At 62.8% G+C, this 22,528-nt stretch overlaps 2 protein-coding genes across 2 annotated transcripts; one reads left to right on the top strand and one right to left on the bottom strand.

Moving 5' to 3' along the window:
- Positions 1-12,888: 12,888 nt before the first annotated feature.
- ZNF703 (zinc finger protein 703) lies at positions 12,889-14,960 on the top strand. Its single transcript, XM_067312324.1, has 2 exons — positions 12,889-13,101; positions 13,467-14,960. The coding sequence occupies exons 1-2, from the start codon at positions 12,889-12,891 to the stop codon at positions 14,838-14,840; spliced, it is 1,587 nt and encodes a 528-aa protein (XP_067168425.1). The 3' UTR covers positions 14,841-14,960.
- Positions 14,961-20,047: 5,087 nt separating this feature from the next.
- Positions 20,048-21,322, bottom strand: LOC136994449 (uncharacterized). Its single transcript, XM_067312275.1, has 3 exons — positions 21,313-21,322; positions 20,167-21,125; positions 20,048-20,086 (listed from the first exon to the last, which is right to left on the bottom strand). The coding sequence occupies exons 1-3, from the start codon at positions 21,320-21,322 to the stop codon at positions 20,048-20,050; spliced, it is 1,008 nt and encodes a 335-aa protein (XP_067168376.1).
- Between the last annotated feature and the right edge of the window lie 1,206 nt (positions 21,323-22,528).

A 22,528-nucleotide genomic window follows, 5' to 3' on the forward strand; every position in this document is an offset into this window, starting at 1 on the left:
AAGACTATTGTTCCCGTGCATCCCGGCGCTTCCTCAGCATCCTTGGCCGGCGCCAGCACCGGGAGCCAAGCCGGGGCTCTGCCACCTCTCCGCAGCACTGGCTCGATGGGGCATCCCGAGGAGTCGCCAGCCTGGAAAACGCGGTGGGAAAGATGGCGGGAGCCGCGCTGGACGCCGGGCCCTGCGGATTTAGGGATCCGCTTGGCGCAGGGCGCTGCCGGGAGCGCGTCGCCCTTAGGTGCCTCCTTGGGAGCGCGGGAGCCGGAGGGAAAGAAAGGCCTAAACGAGGACAAAAAAAGCCTCGGCCCCAGACCGCATGCCTAGTTTGGAGACTGATGTTATGCAGATTAGTTAGCTCAAAAAGCTAATCACTTTGAAAGGTCAGAACTCACATTCGTAATCGGCCCAAACAAAAAGCTAATTAGAGGCCTTTTGTGTGCTTAAATGAGGACGGAGAATTCCCGGCGCTCCCAGGGGCTGCCGATGTTCAGGAGGGCTCTTGGCAGGATTAGGTCTTCCGTGAGGTATTTACTAGTAAAACACTCTTGCAGAATGAATGGAAATAATGATACAGAAATGGCACCAGCCTTGAAACGTGTATTAGTGTAACATTAAACTGCCATTACGGACTGAAGCATAAATCAGCGCGAGGCCAGAGCCAGAGCCCGATGCTCCGGCAGGGCTGGAGCCGCGGGGACCGGAGCAGCCGGCTCCCAGCCCTTGGCGCTGGAGTGACTGGAGGGGCCGGGACACCACATCCCCCTGAGGCCTGTCCGGCTCGGGAAGGGGCTCGGGAAGGGTCCGTGGTGGGGCTGGATATAGGGCACATCCCGGAATCCATGGCGAGGTCTGCGCTGGCTGCTCCATGGCAGGGCAGGATTTCACCGGCTCCGCCTGGCCCATGCCAGAACCAGCAGCTCTGCATCAGCCTCGGGGCAGGGCCGAATCCCGGGATGCATCTCCAATCCCCTTCATCCATCATGGGAGCGGGAGGGCGGCCGGCTGCACGGAGCACGTGCCCGGCAGCCGCTTCCGCCCGGCAGCCTGAGTCCCCTCCCGAGCAGGGAACGAAAGTCCCCTGCCGCTTTCCAAGGGTTTGCGATGGCAGGTCGCCTTGCTCCGCCATGGCTCCGGGCTGGAAAGCGGCCGGGAGCTGCCGCCCCGCTGCATGCGAGAGCCCACTGCTGCGGCCGAGTCTGGGCCGTCGGCTCAGCGGGAGAGGCCTGGGAGCAGGCACCCATCCCGCTCCCGTTCCCGCGGCCCCGGGGCTGGGCGCTCCGGCCCTCCGGCTCGCCCCAGCTGGCGGCAGCGCTGTCACTCCAGCTGTTACGGAGCGGCGCGTTCCCATTGCCAAGATATGGATTTGGTTTTAATAACAGTTAGTGCAAACATTGTAAATTTACTGCTGCTAGAGAGAGTTTTTGAAAACGTCCAACTCTGGCTATAATTTTTCAATCGCACCAGCTGTTTGTGCTCTGTTCATACCTGACATGCTGCTTTGAAATAGCAATCACTGTATTTATAAGAAGGGAAGGACTCATAAATATGTCAGGAGTGGAATATACAACGCCATATTTCACCATTTTCTATTTTAAAATTGTGAGTTATGGCTACAGAAATGTGGTCCCATTAAAGGTGATATGATGTATTTTGTGTCTTGTTCAGGAGCCCATCCATCATTGAGACAATAAAGAAAACCGCACTTACTTTTTTTCCCTGTCGTCTGTAATTTATGATGCCCAAAAAGCTGTAACCTTTTGGCAGGCTTTGCAGAAACTGCTGCACTGTTAGCAACTAAATAACCTTTTATAAGGTTTTAAATGTGTTGCTACAGTCTCAATGCACTTGCTGTATCGATCCAGAAGATCCTGCAAAAAAGGGGAAAGGAACATGATCTATAACAGGATCGATAACAGTATATAGATTGTTGAAAGATGCTTCTAATGATTTTTGCCAGCCGTCATCTTTCAGCGCGCTGCTCCCCATCTTTTAGGCTTTGGTCTTTGCTCAAATTAATTAACCTTGCACGGCGCCTCGGTGCGCCAGTGCCCGCGGTGGGGACGGGGAGGCCCCCCTGCTTTAAGAAATCACTTTTTTCCCCCAAAGCGAGGCCTGGGCTTGCACAGGGCACCCGCTTTGGGGCACTGGGGATATAAAACGGCTCGTGCCGGCGCCCAGCGCGAAAGGCCCCTTCCGCACCCCGGACTGGCTCCGGCTCTTCGTCACCTGCGTTTTCCCCCCAAAGCCGCCACCGAATCGTTATTAGCATTATATATAAAATGAGAGGGCAAGTTGTTAAACGTAAAATATGTGGAGCCCTCCTAGAACTCGCTGCGTAGTTCATAAATATGATGGCTTAATTTCATCTGTAATCCAAACGGCTGATGAAGCATTACGCAGCGCGCCGTTAATTGAAGTTGTTAACAAAGCTGGAGAGGGAGATGATTATGTACAGACTTTTATCCTTCGGGGGGATCGTCAGAACGGGTCGTAAACGGGAGCGGTGCCGCGGCCCCGCCGTGCAGCGCGGACGGAGCAAAAAATCCCTCCCGCAGCCCGCGAGTCCCGGCAGGAGCATCCGTGCGCCGGGGGGCCGCCGGGTTGGGGCAGCTGGTCTACCCGGGGCGCCGGGCGGGTTCCCGTGCCGGCGGCAAGGGCTCGACGCGCTTGTCAGACCCATAGGCAAAGGGTCATCACTACTGCAGACAAACGCATCCATATTTTCGGTGTCTTGCTTAAAGCAACAACTGTCTGACTTCTCGTTAGCTCTCCCCTCGGCAGCAGAAGCCAGGACAAGGCCCGCGGCGCTGCGGCCCGTTTCGCAGCGGCCCCGCTTCCAGGAGGAGTTATGAAAACACACAATGCTGTTTCCTTCTCCTGGATCCCGCAAGCTTTTTCCATCCAGCACGTTATCCAGGAAATTCCCGTCTATACCTTTGAGGAGTTACCACGATTATCTGGAACGCGTTACTCGCACACAGCAAATGCAAATTAATGTAGTCTTCACGTTGCGCCGTGGCAGCAAAGGGGAACGTTGACATCAGCCTGAAAGTGGAATTAGCTGTTGCATTATGTGGTGTGAGACCGAGGTGTTGAAACCCGCGGACGAGACTTTCCAAGCTGCAGTAAAGAACTGTTCTGGCAGCCGTGCAAAAACGCTGCCGTGCTTCCAAAGGCAGAGGTGAGCCGAGCGGGCTCGCTGCTCCAGGCGCTCCCACTGCTTTTGCTGGGCTTGCACGGCCCTGCCATTTTGTCTCGTTACCTCCGACGCGCCGCCGGGTTTATTGCAAGCTCATCTCCTTGTGCCGGGCGGGTTACGGCGCTGTCAGGCTCCGCTGCTCCCTGATAAAGAGCAGCTCGCTCCGCCGCCGCCGCAATCCCTCCAACAGCCCCTCTCCCATCGCCACCCCGGGAGCCCACGGAGCCGGGAGAGGCGGCCGGCGGGATGCAAGCAGAGGGGACCGGAGAGCGAAGCGTGGGCTCGTGCTCCAGCCCTGCCGGCGCTCCACGGGGCTCCGAGCGCCGACCGGAGCAGCACCACGCACCCGGGCCGGGCCGGCGGCGCTCCGCAACGGTTTGGGCTGAAAAGGTTGTAAATGAGGGCGAAGGGAAAACAAATGATGCCAGAAGCAGGTGAAGGAAGTGTAGGAGCATTATGTATAATATTAAATTTAATGCTATTCCATTTTCCATCTCAGTTATTAAATTAACTGAGAACTATGCTTGCACTTAAAAGATTCCTGTCATATTTTATGCACACGATGATCTCAGAGTAATGCATGCTAGAAATGTGTCATGTTAAATTACAGATACCAATAAACCTTACTTAAATTCAGTATTGATCATGTGTGGCAGATAAACTCCACCGGGCCGGATTCCCCCCCGGTCTCGCGCCCCGGGAAGGTGCTTTTCCCCAAACGAGACGCAGCTGGGTCGGCGGCAGGTTTTTATATGCCCTGGGATGGGAGTCACAGCCTCCGTGGGAGCTGGAGGTGCTGGGTGGGCTCCCTGCTGTGGGTCTGCGGTACCGCGCACCCTGCACGGGGGGAATTCGGGTGTCGTTCTGCACCGGGAGGGTGTCGCGGCGCCCGGGCAGCGTGTGCCGCTGTGATCGGAGCTCGGGGGATTTCCCCGGGGCTCCCGCTTGCTTGCACCGATGATGTGAATTGATGCCATTTGGCTCCGGCGTTTGGGAGATTCCTCTTCCTTGCAGTAGTGATGGATGCAGCCGCCGTCCTTTCTCCTTGGGTTTGGATGGCCTCCTTGCAAAGGCGCTGCTCCCCTGGACTGCTGGAAGCGTTGCTCTCGCCAGCACCGGGGCCGCAGCTCCGTGCGGATGGACCGGAGCAAGAGGCAGGGCTCCGGGCCCACGGACACGGCTGGCAGCAGGGCGAAGGCGATGCCAACAGCGTCGGAAAGCCGGTTCCTACCAAACGGGAACCCGGAACAAGGCAAAGCCCGACCCGCTCTGCAGAAGGGGAGGCTGAGGCGGAGCGGGCAGCGCGCGGGGACGTGCGGGCCAGAGGCCGAGGGCAGGGTTTCGGCTGGAAGCCGTGCCGCAACGCGGCTCATCCAGCCCCGCTGCGGGCAAAGCTGCTCCGACCCCCCCCCGCCGAGTTTTGCAACGAGCACCCCCGGCGCTGCAGCTTTCCGGAGCCGCTTTCCCGCGCGCTATCGCGGTGCCAGCAGCACCGGCCCGGCGGCGGGCGCTGAGCACCGGCGGGGTCCGCGAGGCCTCGCCGCCCTCGCGCCGGCGCGACGCTCGAAGCCGCAGGCACATGTCCCACCCGAGGGGCGCCGGGGCCGCGGCCGCGGGGGAGTAATTGGGCGCAGGCGCGCGTGCCGCGGGGCCGCTTTCATCCTGCTCCAGGTGGCCGCAATCCAGTGCAGGATTTACAGTGCCCTGACCCTGAGCTGTCGAGAGGGAACAGGCAGATTAATGGGGTGGGCGGGCTGGTGCAATAATCGTTTGTTTGATGTGACAAGCCTGATAGGCGTTGATTTACTTACAGACTGATAGGCTTTTAATTGAGCACCTCCGTCCCAGGCACATCAAAGGCAGGGGCTGACAAGGGGCCCCTTCCACCAAAAGCTCCCGGTGACTGACAGATCCTGGATGCTAATTCTTCTGGGGAGGGGGGTCCTGCTTCTTTTTTTTTTCTTCTCTTTTTCTTTTTCTTTTTTTTTTTTCTTTTCTCCTCTAGATCGGCCAAGCCGGGTGTGGAACAGGCCCCCTTGCTCGCGCCTCTCCCCCTCCCCATGCAGCGCAGCGAAACGCTCCCGCGCGCCGCGGCAAGGCTTTCACCAGTGTCCAAGCGGCCTTTTTTTGCAAAAAGCGGCCTTCTTGCAAAGCAGCGTTTCTGCGTTTTTTGGAGTCCCTCCGGCCGCGGGCCATTGCCCAGCCCCGCAGCAGGCCTGCCTGAGCCCCGGGGGGGGGGGGGGGGTGTCTCACCTCCAGCAACGGCGCCCGCCGCCGCCGGGCGCACCTTAAACCCGTCCCCAGTTTCCAGATTTAGATTGTTCCAAATTTAACCAAACCCTATTTCTGGTCCTGTCCGTATCAGATAACGAGCAGAGGATGGTTTAAGCGATGCACGAAGCGGGAGGCAGAAGCCGGTGCGGGGTGGTTTTGTCGCCGGTTTTCGGTGTAGCGGGGAGGCATCCCGGGCGCTTCGCCGGTTCGGTGACTCCGCCGGGAAGCGGCTTTTGCAAATCGGCTGTCGCTAGACACGGTCGCGCTGCGCCCGGCGATGCAGACGGCGAGGGGCCGGGTGCTGCGCGGGGTCCCAAGCCGCGGCGCCGCTCTTCCCGGCGGAGCAAACCCCGAGCCCCTCCGACTCCCCGCGAGAGACTTGCGGGAGATGATTGGGTTCTTAATGGGGAATTTAAGAAGGTGGGTATAAATCGCGGTGCTTTTATCTAACCTGCGGTGCAACGTTCGCCAGAGCCTTTGGGTTGGGTTAGTTATGTATATTTACGTCTTAAAGTCTGTGTTTTTCAGTATCTAAATATAAATTATTTTTACTGTATCAATGATTAAATATTTTTCTCTGAGATCATAGAGTCCAAAGAAATAAATGTTTCTGAAAAGGCATTCAAAAAACTTAAAAGAAGAAAAAAATCCCTCTGAGAACCCCTTTTGTCATTTGCAACCAATAAAAATGCCTATTGTTATGAAGGGCTCATAAATAATCTGATTTTGGCATGCTTTCATACCATACAGAAAATGAATAAATTAAACTTGATTTACAGCCTTTTTCATTTTTATTAGAACTGCTCCAAACATTTTATGTAACGTACGTGCCAGATGAGCTACACCAAATGGTTTGAGGCTCTGGTACCGATATTATATAAATTAAGTTGTTTTAATTTGCATAGTTTAATTAACTAAGACTGGCAAAGAGAGAAAGAAAAACAGAGGTGATAGTGATATATATATATTTATTTATTTTTGTGGCTGTGTGGGCTGGGCGAGCTTGCCGGGGCAGAGCCTGGAGCACGGCCAGCAAGGAGGAGAGGGTTTTTGGGGCCATTCTGCGTGTTTGGGGCCGGCGCTGCCCCGGGACCCCCCGCCGCGAGGCTCCCGCGATGCCGCAGCCGCCCGGGGAGCGACGGCCCGGCTTCGGCCCCGGGAGCTGCACTCCCATTTTACAGATGGGGAAACTGAGGCCCGCAAGGCAGACGGGTGGGTGCCACTGCCTGCAGCGGGGCCTCCCCAGGCTGCAGGGCTGCGAAGGAAGACGGGGTCATCCAGGAAAAAACACCTGAAATTATCCTCGCTGACAAGCGCCTTCTCCTAAAGGCTGTCATTCTGCTCAGAACAGCAGAAAACTTCAAGATAAACAGGCAAAAAAACCCTCTTAACTAATGTCACGGTGACCCGGTGTCAGCCGCGCTGCGTGTTTTGATCTGCTGCCCGTCCCTGCAGAACCGCGCGGAGCTTTTTTCCCTCTAAAGCGCTTTGATAAGTGCGTGATGTTCTCCTCCCCCTCGTGCAATTTATCCTGCAGAATTTCACACCAGGAAACAGCTTCATTACATCAACAACAGGAAGACCCCACTGATTTGTCACGGAGAAAAACAGCTGTTAGTCACACATCAAGGGAATAGAGGAGGGAAAAAATCTCACCTTTTTTGCTTTAATGTTCACGCAGTTCTTTAATGTTAATCGCTCTGCAGAGGGAAGCGAGCTACCGGGCTATTCAATAAGTAACCATCATCCAGCGAGTATCAGTTAATATCTAAGTGTCTTCCTGCCTTTCCTGCTACATGATTGCTTTAGAAAGAAAGATTAATTCCAACTTTAAAAAAGAAAACACTATTTTTATCATTGCCAGAAGTCTATATGGGTTTAAAAAAGAAAAAGCACTTGCTTGTCGTTTTACATCTTGCAATTTTGTCAGTTGTTTTAAAACATGTCTCCTGTAATAAATAAGATCATTTTTATGCACTTGTTCCGCAGTTACACGCGAGGCCCTTGCCGGCGGCGAGGGGGGACGGCGGCGGCGGAGCGGGGCAGGGAAAGCGCTGACTTCGGCACGTTTTCCTCCGCGGCGTCGGCGGAAGGGGCCGCGGCCGTCCGGGCTGCGCTGCCGTTAGCTCCTGCGCGGAGCAGCCGGCGGCCGGTGATCCACCTACGGAATAGCAGGAACGCAGCGAGCAGCGGCGCGCGAGCGGAGGCCTGGCTTTTGCCGGGTTTTTCCAGTTCAGCTGAAACCTCTTCCGAAGCGGTGGGGAACGGCACTTATCCCGGAGCAAGCGCAGAGCACGGAGAGGGAGAGACGCTGCGACAGCTGCGGTGGCTAAAATCCGTGCTTTATCCTGCGCCGCTGTAATTTCCCGTGCAGGCTCCGACGTTCACACGCCTCGCTCCTGCCGTCCCAGTCGGACATCGGCTCCTCCATGGGCGATGCAGAAGGGATATCCCAGCCCGGAGCCGGTGCGAGTGCGTGCCGCAACCGGCAAAGCTCGGGGTGCCGAGAGCGACCTGCTGCATATCCGCAGCGCTGGAGCATGTTGCCAAACTGCATTAGCCGAAACCAGGGTGCAGAAACACCCGTTGCGAGAACCGCGCGACAGCGAGCCGGGGACCACGGGTTTTGCACTGCCGCTTGCTGCGGAAGCGGGGAGGTAAAGGAACGTCCTCGACTCCCCCAGGAAAACGCTTTCAACGCGAGTTGATATTTATTTGTTTAATTCCATCGTTTGCACAACGGCTCCCTCCAAAAGAACTTTTCTGGCAGGCGGGATTGCTGCCCTATCCATCACGAGTGACGCGCTTCCCGCGTCAGCGGCCCTGCAGACGGGCCTGCTGCTGAGGGAGTTTTCCAGGAGTCCCTGCACATCGCTCGCTTCCTCGTTTGCTTTCTTTCTTTCGCTCTTCAGAAATATCTGACGCCTCGTGCGTGCCTTCCTCTGGAAAGCGCCTTTCCGTGGCGCCTGCGCTCGGCGGGGCCCGGCCGGAAGCAGGCACCGGGCGCGCGGGACCCCCCGATCCGAGCATTCGCAAGGAAGCCTCGCCAAGGAGTCGTTGCGAGTTGCTGAAAGAGCTCGAACACGGAAGGGAAACCAAACTCGCCGCTCGGCGAACGCGCGTCGCCCTCCGTGCAGGAGCAACCGGCCGCGCGGGGAGATGCCGCTACATGTTGTTGCCATCAGAACTTGCAGATTCACAAACAGGAGCTGCAACAAGGCAGAGGGAAACGCTTTGCTCGCGCGTATGAGAAGCCCAGGCCTGCAGACGCTCGCACATGTGTTTACTTTTAAGCGCACGGGTTGTTTAAGTCATGTCCTCCCGTGGAAAACCCATGCATGCAGTTAAGCTCGTGTTTAAGCGTTCGCTGGTGTAATGCTAATTGCACAGGGCCGGGAGAAGCAGCCCCGTCCGAGCGGGTCCCTCGCGCGGGACGATTCAGGGCCTCGATTCCAGAAGCGACCAGGGATTTTAAGCCTCCCTGCTGCGGGGTCCTTCTGCTGATACCTCCTTGGGGAGACTTCAAAAGCAGCCCGGGTTGGGCAACCCTTGATTAGGGAGCAAAAATATCGTTAGTCATCTCGGAAAGCTTTGGCCTAAGCACCCCTGAAAGCTTTTGCTTTTGGCTTTACTTTTCTTTTCTTTTTTTTTTTTTTGGCAAATGTTTTGCTCATCATTCAGCGCTCTGCATTATTTTTACTTGGCAAGGGGTCTCACGTTTTATTTGAATATCCGTTCTGAACGCACGAGGTGACTGATCGCAGAGCTGAACGGGACACGGAAAAGTTTTCTTTTCTCTCCCTCTGGTTACTGGGCTCCTTAACGAAAATAGGGCCGACACAGAATTAAAAACGAAGAATATAACGAGCGACAATCGGTGCCCGTAACAGCGCTCAGGGGCTCGTCGTTGGCTGCGATGGTCCTTTGATGAAGTTTTAGTCTAGCGAATGTATGCTGAATCCGGAAGTTTTGTCTCCAGCGCACCGGTAACGGCACCGGCTTATTCCCGCTGCTGCCCCGCGGCTCCGGGCTGCTCCGACCTGGGACAGGCTCACGGAGAAGGGAAACGGCCGAGCCCGAGCCCGAGGGCAGTGGGCACCGCGGCGCGCCGGCTCACCGCCCCATCGTGACGTGGAGCAGCGCGAGCGGCCGCCGCGCGCTTGTCCCACCTCATTCCGTTTTATTTTGTTAGCGCCGTGTTGTTGTTGGCCTGCGAGCGGAGCTCCTCGGAGGAAAGACTTTTTTTCCCCTCTGTTTCCTTCTTACTTGAATGGCTCCTTTGAACGGCAGCCTCTCCTTTCGCATCGCCGCCGTCCGGATTGAATCAATCTTGCGGCCAGCTTGGGGGGGGGTGGGGGGGTGGAAAAGCCTCGCAAAGCGGCCGAACCGGCGGCTCTGACGGGCGCCGTGATTGATAGCGGCCGGAGCGGCAGCCCCTTCCCGCGCCCGGAGCGCGCCGCCGCGGTCACGGGTGGCCCTGCGGACTTAATAATAGCAACGTTGTCGTAACGTAAAGCATCTGTCAGGATTTAATATGATTAATTGGACGTGTCTGTCCCCCCCTCCCTCCCTCCCTCCCTGCCCTCGGCCTCTCCGGGAAGGCGGGATGAACCCCAACGCGGCGGAGGCGGGTGCGCGGGAGCCCTCCGGCTCTGGGAACGGCCCGCGGCCCCGGCGGCTTGCGACCCGACCCGCCTGCCCGGGGCTCGCTCCTGCCCGCCGGCCCCGGCTTGGCAGCCAGCGGTCGCCGTGCGGTGTACTGCTGGCAAATTATATGCCTTCAGCCAGCGCTACATGAAAGAAAACATGAAAATGTCAAACATCCAGAGTTATAAATATGTTCGCGGTACACCACGCCAATCAGGGAGACGGCGTTGCCGGGTTTTCAATAGGTAATTTGTTCCAGATAAGCCTCGATTTTAATAGCGCGGCCATGACATCACCCCAACGCGCTGCGCAAGCCGTGAGCTGGCGGACGGGCTCAGCGCGCCCCGCTCTCGAGGCCCGCTGGCCGCCGGCCCCGCCGCCCCCGGGCCACCCCCGCGCTCCTCCCGCGGCTCCCCGAGGCCCCCGCTTGCGCCCGGCCCCCGCGGTCCAGCAGCTCCCGCACATCGTCCGCCCGATTCCAGCGGGACGGCGCCGCGCGGGCTTGCGACTTTGACTCGAGGAAGTCTGGAAAAGGAAACTAGGAACAGAAAGCGAATTGTCAGGAGGCCTAAATTAGGTACACAGTGGTCTGCACCGACGCTGGAAAATTCTTAGGGCTCCGAAAATCAGAGAAAGTGGAAAAGCGCTGAGGACCGGCAGCAACGTGGGGCTATTCCCGCTCTGCGTGGGGCGCAGGGTCTGGCCCGCCCTGGTCCCCGCGTTGCAGGCACGCTGGCGGCACACCTCCCGCACCTGCGTGTTTGCTGAGTGTGTAAAACAGCGGACGTTCGCTACTTCAGAAACAGAAAATGGTCTATAACAGCCAAGAGCTCCTGCTCTTCAAAATAATTCAAATGGTGGTGATTACAAAACGTGCAAAATAGAAACGTCCATATGCAAACTGCAGTGTCCCCCACGGAGGGACGATAGCAGTGCTCTGTCCCCCCAGTAACCCCATCGCTGCCTGGTTTGCACAGGAAGGTTGTCTCGGGGTCCAGCAGAGCTGGCTACATGAGAAAAACATTAAAAGTTGGGGAAAAGATTGGATTTTTCGGCCAGGCTACGGGGGCAGCAGGGCAGGGAGCAGCCAGCCCCGGGGCATCCACCACAGGCTCCTGCATCCACCTGCCTCTCCGGACACAGAGGCCTGGCTTGGTCCTGCACGGATTTGCACCGCTCCGGGCAGGGTGTCCACAGCCCCCACCTAGCTGGGCGCAGGGGCTGGACGGGGCGCAGGGGCTGGGCGCAGGGGGCACAGGCGGGCGCAGGGCGCATGGGGCTGCACAGGGCACCGGGTGCACAGACTGGACTGGGTGCAGGGCTCAGGCTGGGCACTGGGTGCACGGAGCCGGGCACAGGGCACACAGGCAGGGTTCAGGGTGCATGGCGCATCGGTCGGACTGGGTGCAGGGCACAGGGGCTGGTGCAGGGCACTGGGGCTGGGTGCTGGGTACAGGCACTAGGTGCAGGGCACAGAGACTGGGTATTGGGCACAGGGACTGGTGCAGGGTACAGGGACTAGGTGCAGGCACTGGGGCTGGGTGCAGGGCACTGGGGCTGGTGCTGGGCACAGAGTCTGGTGCAGGGCACAGGGACTAGGTGCTGGGTACAGGGACTGGTGCTGGGCACTGGTGCAGGGCACAGGGACTGGGTGCTGGGCACAGGGGCTGGTGCAGGGTACAGGGACTAGGTGCAGGCACTGGGGCTGGGTGCAGGGCATTGGGGCTGGGTGCTGGGTACAGGAATTGGGTGCTGGGCACAGGGACTAGGTGCTGGACACAGGGACTAGGTGCTGGGCACAGGGACTAGGTGCTGGACACAGGGACTGGGTGCTGGGCACTGGGGCTGGTGCACTGCACCGGAGCTGGGTGCAGGCGTGGGGTGCAGCGCGCACAGCCTGGTCTGGGTGCACGGGCCGGCGCCGCGGGGTGCCGATCCGGGCCGAGCCGAGCTAAGCCGATCCGATCCGATCCGGGCCGGGCCGAGCTAAGCCGATCCGAGCCGATCCGATCCGATCTCAGCCGGGCCCAGCCGATCCGATTCGAGCCGGGCCGAGCCGAGCTAAGCCGATCCGAGCCGAGCCGATCCGATCTCAGCCGGGCCCAGCCGATCCGATTCGAGCCGGGCCGAGCCGAGCTAAGCCGATCCGAGCCGATCCGATCCGATCTCAGCCGGGCCCAGCCGATCCGATTCGAGCCGGGCCGAGCCGAGCTAAGCCGATCCGAGCCGAGCCGATCCGATCTCAGCCGGGCCCAGCCGATCCGATTCGAGCCGGGCCGAGCCGAGCTAAGCCGATCCGAGCCGATCCGATCCGATCTCAGCCGGGCCCAGCCGATCCGATTCGAGCCGGGCCGAGCCGATCTCAGCCGATCCGAGCCGAGCCGATCCGATCTCAGCCGGGCCCAGCCGATCCGATTCGAGCCGGGCCGAGCCGAGCCGGGCCGAGCCGAGCCGAGCCGAGCCGGAGCCCGGGGCCGTCCCCCGCGCGGCAGCGGCGGCGGCGGCGGCGGCGGCGGCGGCGGCGGCGGCGGCGGCGGCGAGCCCCCCCCACCGGCGGCTCTCCCCGCCCCGGGGGCCCGGCCGGGCGCGGATTGGTGCGCGGCGCCGGCCCCCTCGGAGCGCGGCCGCCATCGGGGCTATTTGACGTGTCGGTGGGGAAGGGGAAGGGTTTTGTCTCGCCGGGGCCGCCGCCGCCGCCGCTCCGCCGCCCGCCCGGCCCGGCCCGGCCCCGCGGAGCCCGGCGCGCCCGCCGCCGCCGCCCGCCCCAAATGAGCGGTGCCCCCGGCGGGCCCCGGCCGAGGACCCCGCCGAGCCGCGCCGCCGCGGGCGCCCCGTCGCCCCGGCCGCCCCCCGCCGACCCGCTGCGCCAGGCCAGCCGGCTGCCCATCCGCGTCCTGAAGATGCTCAGCGCCCACAGCGGCCACCTCCTGCACCCCGAGTACCTCCAGCCGCTCTCCTCCACGCCCGTCAGCCCCATCGAGGTGAGCGCCCGGCTCCCCCGGCCCGCCCGGCTCGGCTCGCCCGGCTCCCCCCGGCCCCGCTCCTCCGCGCCGCGGCGGCTCCCGGCTCCCCCCCCCCCCCCCCGCCCGCTGCCCGGGCTCGCCCCGGCCCCCCCCCCCCCCGCCCGCTCCTCCGGGCCCCCCCCGCCCGCTCCTCCGGGCCCCCCCTGCCCGCTCCTCCCCGCCCGGCCCGGCGCTGCCCGGCGCCGCCGCTCCGCTCCCCTCCCCGCGCCCCGGCCCCGCTGCGCCCCGGGGTGGGGCGGGCTGGGGAGCGGGGGGGGGGGGGGTCGGGGGCGCCGTCGGGGCCCCGCTGACCGGCGCCGCGCTGCGCTCCGCTCCGCCCGCAGCTGGACGCCAAGAAGAGCCCGCTGGCGCTGCTGGCGCAGACCTGCTCGCAGATCGGCAAGCCGGACCCGCCGCCCGCCTCCAAGCTCAACGCCGTGGCCGCCGCCGGGCTGCCCGCCGCCGACAAGGAGCCCGCCGCCCGGCCCGCTGCCCTGAAGCCGCCGGGCGCCGGCGACGCGCCGCCCGAGGACAAGTCCAGCTTCAAGCCCTACTCCAAGGGCGGCGGGGAGCCGCGCAAGGAGGGCGCCGCGGACAAGGCCGGCTTTCGGGTGCCCGGCGCCGCCTGCCCGCCGTTCGCCCCGCACGCCGCCGCCTCGCCCGGCGGCTCCCGCGGCGCCTCGCCGCAGCACGCCGAGCCCAAGGGCGCCGAGGAGAAGAAGGAGCCCGAGGCGGCCAAGGGCAGCCCCGAGGGGGCGGCCGGGGGCCGCGGGGCCGCCGAGCCCGGGGCGCACGGCGAGCCCGCCTCGGGCCGCAAGTCGGAGCCGCCCGCCCTGCCGCCCGCCGGCCATGTGGCCCCCGTGTCGCCCTACAAGCCGGGCCACTCCGTCTTCCCCCTGCCGCCCTCCAGCATCGGCTACCACGGCTCCATCGTGGGCGCCTACGCCGGCTACCCCTCGCAGTTCGTGCCCGGCCTGGACCCCACCAAGCCGGGGCTGGTGGGCAGCCAGCTGCCGGGGGCGCTGGGGCTGCCGGGCAAGCCGCCCAGCTCCAGCCCGCTGACGGGCGCCTCGCCGCCCTCCTTCATGCAGGGATTATGCAGGGACCCGTATTGCCTGAGCTACCACAGCGCCTCGCACCTGGGCACCGGCAACTGCTCCAGCTGCGTGCACGACCCCGGCAGCCTCAAAAGCGGATACCCCTTGGTGTACCCCACGCACCCGCTGCACTCGGTGCACACCACGCTCTCCTCCAGCGCCACCCCCAGCCTGCCCGGCCACCCCCTCTACACCTACGGCTTCATGCTCCAGAACGACCCCCTGCCCCACATATGCAACTGGGTGTCTGCCAGCGGACCCTGCGACAAGAGGTTTGCCACCTCGGAGGAGCTGCTCACCCACCTACGGACCCACACGGCCCTGCCGGGGGCCGAGAAACTCTTGGCGGGCTACCCCGCGTCGGGGCTGGGCTCGGCCGCCTCGTGCCACCTGCACCTCCCGCCCGCCGCCCCCGGCAGCCCCACCACGTTACCCGGATCCCTGTCCTTGAGGAGTCCACACACTTTGGGACTAAACAGGTACCACCCGTACGGCAAGAGCCATTTGCCCACGGCCGGCGCCCTGCCCGTGCCGTCCTTGCCCGCCGCCGGACCTTACTACTCTCCGTACGCGCTCTACGGCCAAAGACTAACTTCAGCTTCTGCACTCGGATATCAGTAACTACCGCAGCCCCTTCCCCTCCTCCAGCCTCCCCCGAGCCCCCTCCGCCCTCCTGGGACTGTGTATTTATTTACTGTATGTTAGCTTAAAGCTGGGAATATAAGTGCATTAATACACCAATGAATCAATGGTATGCAAAAAGTCTGTGTCCAAAAAAAAAAAAGAAAAAAGAAAAAAAAAATCTTTACTTTGCAGGTGTGGGGCTTTTATTTTTCCCTTCTGTTTCTTTTGATTTTTTTCCCCCCCTCCTTCTTGATTTCCCCCCTGAGGAATTCTTGCATGACTCTCGACAAACAAAAAGAAACGCTTCTTCCTCCTCCCCCTCCTCGTTTAGCATTTTGGAGTTCCGTTTCTCTTCATTTGTAAAGTTGACAGATGTATTTTATTTTATTTTTATTTTTTAAACTGTGTTGTGGGGGTGGCTCCGGGAGGAAGGAAGGAAGGGAGAAGGCCCGGCCGTGCCGGCCCGGCGGCTCTCTGCGTCCCCAAGCGCGGCCGTGCCGAGGCCTCGGGGCTCCCGGGCGCCGCGGGAAGGAGGAGGAGGAGGAGGAGGAGGAGGAGGAGGACGGCGGCGGTGCCGGCACGCAGAGCCGGAGCCTCCGGAGCGCGACGCCCTGGCGCGGCGAGGCCTCTCCGGGCTGCGGCGCGGGGGCCGAAGCCGGCCCGGCCCGGCGGGTCGCGGCCACCTGCGGAGAGCGGCGACCCTCGTCCCCCGCCGGGCCCGAGGACGGAGCAGCGAGGGGCGCGAGCCGGCGCCGCGGAGGGCTGCCAGCGCTGGGGGTGCGTAGAGCTCCGGCTTGGTAAGTCTTATTTTGTTAATAAATGAGTACTTGGATATATTCACCCTGTGCTGTGTGCTCTCTTGCGTCCCCCGCGCTCGCCCCCCGCGTCCCGCTGCGCCGGCCGGGGGCGAACCGGGGCGGCCGCGCGGGGGGCTCGGCCGCAGCGGGGCGACGGCGGGCTCCGAGCACCATCTAGCGGCGGCGGCGGCCGCGCCGGGATGCGGCGCCGGGATGCGGGGCCGGGATGCGGGGTCCCGCCGGGGCCGGGGCCGGGAGGCGCCGCGCGGGGCTGGGGAGCGGAGCGCGGCGCGAGCGCTTCCCCGGCGGCGCTGCCGTTCCTGGCGAGGTCGCGTCCGTGAGCGCAGGGCCGCGGGCAGCCGGTGTAGCGGAGAGGCATGTCCGGTACCTCGGTTCCTTCTTAATCACGTCCGCGCTTCCGAGGGAGGAAGGCGCCGGGTTTTCTCGTGCGCGGCGGTGGAGGAAGGTTCGAGAAGGCGTTTGAGCTGAAATCGATGCAAAGAGCCCGAGTCCCCCGAGACGCTCCGGGGAGCAGAGCGCAATTCCTCGCCGCGCCGCAGCCCCCGGGAAGGCGGGAGGTTTCCTGGCTGGAATTGCACCATCAGCAGGATCCGGGTCCGTGCCCCAGCCTTGCGCACGGCGCGCGCGGGCGGCTCAGCGCTGATGCCGAGTTGTGCCCCCTCCCCGCCCCGCTTCATCTTTCTGCCGTCCGCGCAAGCAGAGCGCAGCAGGGTTTGATGAACGGCTCTGAAAGCAGCGTCGCTCCCGTCCCTTTTGCAGGGAACGCTGCAGCGTGCGGAGCTGCAGCCGCTGGCGCGGGAGGGAGGCAGAGCCGTGGGCTGCTGCTGCCCGGCCGCGCGGGCGCTTTGGCCCTCCCGGAGGAAAGGCCTCCTCCCGAGCCGGGCTGCCGGCCGGCACCGCCGCTGTGGGGAGTTCCCGGCCGTGTCCTCGCTCCCCCCAAAACGCCCCACGCTCCCGTTGCCCCACATCTTTTTTTTTCTTTTTTTTTCTTTTTTTCCCCCCTCCCGGCAGTTTGCTCCTGTTGCGTTTGGGCGAGCGGTGCTCTTCGTCCTAGCTCACCACCTCCTCGCGCTGCCGTGCGCCCCCTGCTTAAATCCCTTTGTGTCCTGGGAGCTGAAGAAACGACGCGCTGAAACCAGGGACGTGTTTTGCCAATGTGATTCTCATTTTTCTGCTGGCTCCTTCCGGCACGGCTGCGGGCAGGCGCCAGGGGCTGCGGGCGCCGGGGGCACGGGTGTGCTGCTCCGGGCGTCCCCGGCGCGTCCCCGGGCCGATTTGTCGGCCGGGAGCTAGGGATGGGAGAGGCCGGTGTGAGGCCGGCTCCTTCGCTGCCCGCGTTTGCAAGGGCCCCCTCGCTCGCTGCTCCCCCTCGCTTGGACGCAGACCCGCTCTGGTCCGTCTGTGCGCTGCCGCTGGATGGCTGCTGCTCCCGCGGGCGGGATGTTTGCAGGACGAGGGCCTGGAAATGGCAGAGCCAGGTTGGGAGCAGCCCTGGCCTGGCCGGGAGGCATTTTTGGCGCGCACTGGGCGGTGGCAGGGGGCTGCGCGGGGCATGTGGCCACCTGCCTGTCCCCCTGCCACCGGGAGCCTCACCGCCCTGGTGCAAGGCCGCCCAGTGTCTGCCTCGCTGCATCCCACTGGGAACGCTGCTCTGGAGCTGTGCGGCTGCGGGAGTGCTGCCGGGCTCGTCCCCCCCATGTCCGTCCGTCCGGCTGCTCCCTGCAAGCCCTCCGTCGCGTGGAGCCTGTGCCTGTGCGCGGCCGGGCCGCTGCGTCCCTTGGGGCAGGCAGCTCCCGCGGGAATATTTTGTTCCCTCCCTGAAGACTGCCACACCGGGGCCGGGATGTGTAAACACTGCAGAGCATCACCCGATCCCCGCCAGCACGCCGGGACTTTATCTGCTAGGAAATGACTGTGTTGCCAATATATTAAATAACTCCCTAGCTAATGTATGCCCAGGTTACTGCAGGATTCATTTTATAATAAGAGCACTGGGATGCACTTTATTAATCATTCTGTCTAACAACCTGCACTCCACAGTTTCGGTTTGATTTGATTCAATCCTGTCTCTCTGCAAAATATATGGCTGAGTGGGTCGGATAATGTATGGCTTAATTTAGAGTTGTATGGGTTTGAATTACCATTTTCATAATGTGCTGTGCATTAATGTGTTGCATCATTTATACAGAAAAAAAAAAACGTGTGAGGTTTCAAACGTCTCCAGGAAGCAAAAGTCACCCAAAGGGAACGCGGAGCGCCGAAAAAGGGGCCATCGGACGCCGGCCGGCGGGGGTCCTTGGCAGGGCGGGCGGCAGCGGGCGGCGCAGGTGGGTGCTGGCGCGGGGCAGCGGGTTTGGAGGTGCGCGGGCGCCGGCGGCTCCCCTCCGTCTTGCATAACAGCAGCTCTCGCAGCCGGCCCGGGCTTGCAGGAGACCTCCAGCGGTTGACTCGCAGGTGACCCTGGTCCCAGCGCTCTCCCGCGGACGGCTATAATAACACCAGCTGTCAGTTACTGCGCCTCTGACTGAGGAGGAAAAAGCACTGATTATCCAAATACAGTCATTAAAGGGGAAATGTGTTTTTAGGACTGTCAGAGTGATTAATGAGGGTTAGCAATCCTTGCAAATGCACTTGTTTAGTCTAACTGGCAGCCTCTATTTTCCTATTGATTTATTGCAGCAGTTGCCGAGGCCGCGGTGTGTGTGGAAAGAGTCAGGACACTTCGCAACTGTGTGCGATTTAGCCGGGGCTGCGGCGGGGGGAGCGGGGGACGCGGGGGACGCCGCGCCGCGCCGTGCCGTGCCGTGTGCTCGCCTCGCCTCCGCGGCCCGAGCCCGCGAACAAAGGCGGCTTTGTGCCCCGCGCCGGGGCCGGGGCCGGGGCCGGGCAGCTCCGCCGGCTGCTGCCTTGGGAACGTCCCCCTCGGCGGGCTCGAGGCGCGCCGGACCGCAGGCGCGCGGTCCGCTGGGGAAGAGGCAAGGGAGCGAGGGAGCGAGGCCCCGGGTTTCTGCTGCTTTGCTTCCTCTCCTGCGTGCAGCCCCCGAGGCCCGGGCAGCGTGGAGCCCTGCGCCCGGCAGCCCCGGCGCGATGCCCGCTCCAGGAGCGGGAGAGGCTCGGCTCGGCTCGGCTTGGCTCAGGCTGCCGTGGCCAGGCCAGCGGAGCGCGGGCAGGCGGGCGGATGAGGAGTTTCTCAGCGGCATAAAGCAGCTTTTCTTTCCGTGCTAGCCCTGGCAGCGGCCCTGGAGAACACCGGCTCTGTGTGTATTCCCGGAGCGGTGGTGGCGCAGGCATCTCCCGGCGGGCAGAGCTTCGGCCCAGGGAATGCTCGGTGCCAAACGGGGTGAAATTGGAACAGGACCGGGACCAGCAACACACAGCTGGGCGGATGGACGCGATGCACCGAAGGGACCCGCGGGCGCCCTGCTGCGGTGATGCCGGGCGGATGGATGCAATGCACCGAAGGGACCCGTGGGCGCCCTGCCGCGGTGACGCCGGGCGGATGGATGCAATGCACCGAAGGGACCCGCGGGCGCCCTGCCACGGTGATGCCGGGCAGATGGATGCGATGCACCGAAGGGACCCGCGGTCGCCCTGCTGCAGCAACGCCAGGCCAACGGGTGCCCTGATTTTTGGCAATCTCCGAAGCATCACTCCATGGGGAGCTGCAGCACGTGGCCAGGCCTCATGCCGCGAGGGCTGGGCTGGTCCGGCACAGCCGTGTCCCCACTCTGCCTGGTCCCTGGCCGGCGCCACCGCGGCCATCCCCTGCAAAGCGCAGCCGCTCGTGCCGGGATTTCCCCAGGAACGCTCGCGAGCGATACCGTTCCCTACGGTGATGCATGGTTACTAGTTCTCTCTCTGTTTATTATCGTGATGAATAACTGACGCGTCGTAATTCTGCGCACACGCACGTTCAGCTAAACGCCCGCCGGAGAGCAGGGGGAGAGGCTCTGCCGGCAGCGCCGCTCGCGCAGCGTCTTCCTTCAGCTCAGCTCGCAAGAGCAAACCCATTTCCGCAGACCGCAGTGTTTTCCGACGCGGCCTTTATGGAAACTGCTTGGAGCAGCTTTGCTGTGCCTTCGCCCCCGCTCCCAGCGCCGTGCACGAGGCAGGACATGGCCCATCCGGCCTCTGCAGAGACGGCCCGACCGGCAGGATGCCGCCGCAAGGACGGACAGTGGGACACAGCGGGGCCGGGAGGCAGGCGAAGGACACGCGCAGCGTTGCAGCATCCCGGCAGCTGCCGAGCAGGAGCCTTTGCGACGTTTTGCCCCCGTTCTCCATGCGGTGACGGCGGCAGGACAGCAGCCAGCTCCACTTTCCAAGGGGGAAAGAGTCATGGTCCAGGGGAAACGTCTCCGACGTGAGCCGAGGTGCGAGCCGTGCTCACGCCGAGCTGCTGATTTGTCGTGGGCACAAAGCGATCTGATGTTTTTAGGAAAATTATTGCTCAACCCACCCCGATAAGGAGCCCTTGCGTGGCAGCGGTGGGAACAGGAATTTACCACCGCAGCCCTGGAGAAACGCGCCTGAAAGGACCTCGCCTCCTCCTGGTGTTTACGCACGTTTCGAAGGTTGTGGCGGAATTTTCTATTGGGATCAACCGCTCCGGGAGCGCCTGCTCGGCGTGCGTCTCGCCAGTTCCCCCAGCTGCAGAAATGCGTTCTGCCCTTGAGTGCTGCTTTGATAATTCCCAAACTTTTATGACTTAAATAAACTGGCGCAGCATCGGCGCACAGACGGGGGCATCCTGCTGCACGCACCGATACGAGCACCCGCCGCCCTCGCGCGAATCTGCTGCTCGGCCGACAAATCTCCCCTCCACCCCCGGCTTCTCCGCGGAGTGAGAAGCGAAGAGCAAATCCTGGCTGGGCTGGGGTTTTGTTCGGGGTTTTCCCCCAGGGAAGACTGCAAGAGAAGCGCCAGGTTATGGCGAGGTTTGCAAAAGCCTTGGCTGCAGGAGTCGCGTTATCTGCCTTGAAGTTCGCCCTGCGTGCGACGAGCGAGCTCGCAGCCCTTGCAGCTGGAGAGCACGCTCGCGGCGTGTTATTTTGGGGGTCTGACTCATGCTGCTTGAACGCCCAAGGCTGGCCCGCAGCCGCGCTGGCTCCGGGACGCCCCTCGTGCCGGCAGCGCCAGGGCTCGCGGCACGGCCAGCGCGGGAGGAGGCATGTCCCCTCTACGGGGCTGCGAGCTCGGGGGGCAGAGCCGCGGCCGCTCCGCGCAGCGAGGGCACGGGGGGCTGGACGGACGAGCCCCCCCAGCTCCCTGCCTGCCTCCGGCCTGCCTGCTCGTCCGTCATGGCCTCTGCTCCGGGATGCAGCCTGCTTCGCACGCCGCTTGCACCAGGCCCCGTCTTCCGCTCTGCACGTCGCTGGTATGACGCTCCTCCTGCCCCGTCTCCCTCGCTGCACGCTGCTTGCACGATGCTTGCGCCGTGCCCCATCTCCCGCACTGCACGCAGCTCACACGATGCTCGCCCCGCACCGTTTCCCATGCTGCACGCGCGGTGCTTGCCCCGCGCGCTCTCCCACGCTGCATGCTGCATGCGCGATGCTTGCCCCGCGCGCTCTCCCATGCTGCACGCTGCTTGCACGATGCTTGCGCCGTGCCCCATCTCCCGCACTGCACGCAGCTCACACGATGCTCACCCCGCACCATTTCCCATGCTGCACGCGCGGTGCTTGCCCCGCGCGCTCTCCCACGCTGCATGCTGCATGCGCGATGCTTGCCCCGCGCGCTCTCCCACGCTGCATGCTGCTTGCATGCTGCTTGCCCCGCACGGTTTCCCACGCTGCATGTTGCATGCACGATGCTCGCCCTGCACGGTCTCCCATGTTGCACGCCGCGTGCATGCCACTCACCCTGCACGGTTTCCCACGCTGCACACCGCGCGCATGCCGCTTGCCCCGCACGATCCCCCACGCTGCATGCCACGTGCGCGTCACTCGCCCTGCACGGCTTCCCACGCTGCACGCCGTGTGCGCGCCGCTCGCCCCGCTCCATCTCCCGTGCCGTGCGGGGGCCACCGCCGTCCCCCCCGTCACCCGCGTCCCGTGCCCATCGCCACCCCGGAGCGCTGGTCCTTGCGCCCTGCCCTCGCCCCGCTCGCGGCAGCCAGCCCCCCTTTAGCCGCCCCGGGGGTACAACCGGAGCCGCCGGATGCCGCCAGGTCCCGGCTGCCCCGGGGCCCCGCGCACAGAGCGGCCTTGTGTGCCGGAGCCCCGTAACGGCCAGATGGATGAGACGCTGCGAGAAGGGCCCGGCGCGGTTTCAACTCTATTTTGGGTGAAAACACTTCTTGAAAGATCTTGAAAGGAGCTGGCAGTTTGGTAGTTCAAATGATTAATGAGGGCTGGCTCCGGCGGGTGGATTTCTCGCGCCGTGCCAGCGGCGGCCGGTCCAGCAGCCCCGAGCACGCGGCCGCGGCCCCCGCGCCGTCCCCCGCCTTCCCGGAAACGGCACCCGCGCGACAGGCCCCGCATATGGAAAAAGTTAAATATAAATTACTGCTGAAAGAGGCCTAGCTGAGCGGAGTTAGTTAAAGATGTTTATGGATTCAGAAACACGGGCCTGCATATGTATTTAAAGATGACAAATGTGATTCAATAAGCAAGGAATTTCTCTGTGGGCTGAGGCAGGAGCCGGGGCAGCTCGGGCGCTCGGCGGGGCTCGCTGCCGCTGCCACTGCGGCTCCGTAAATCTGCGAGACTGGCTCCTTTTTTCCCCCTTTCGGGCAGCTCTGGGGTTAGTTTTGTTTTTTTCAGGATCCAGCCAAGTTGTTCCCCGTGCCGGCGGTGACGTGGCTGCTTGCCCGGACCCCTCCGGGCACGTCGTCCTGGCCATCCGCTCGTCCGCCTCCTGCTC

Source organism: Apteryx mantelli, chromosome 29 (genome assembly GCF_036417845.1).
Source record: "Apteryx mantelli isolate bAptMan1 chromosome 29, bAptMan1.hap1, whole genome shotgun sequence".
Lineage (NCBI taxonomy): Eukaryota > Metazoa > Chordata > Aves > Apterygiformes > Apterygidae > Apteryx > Apteryx mantelli.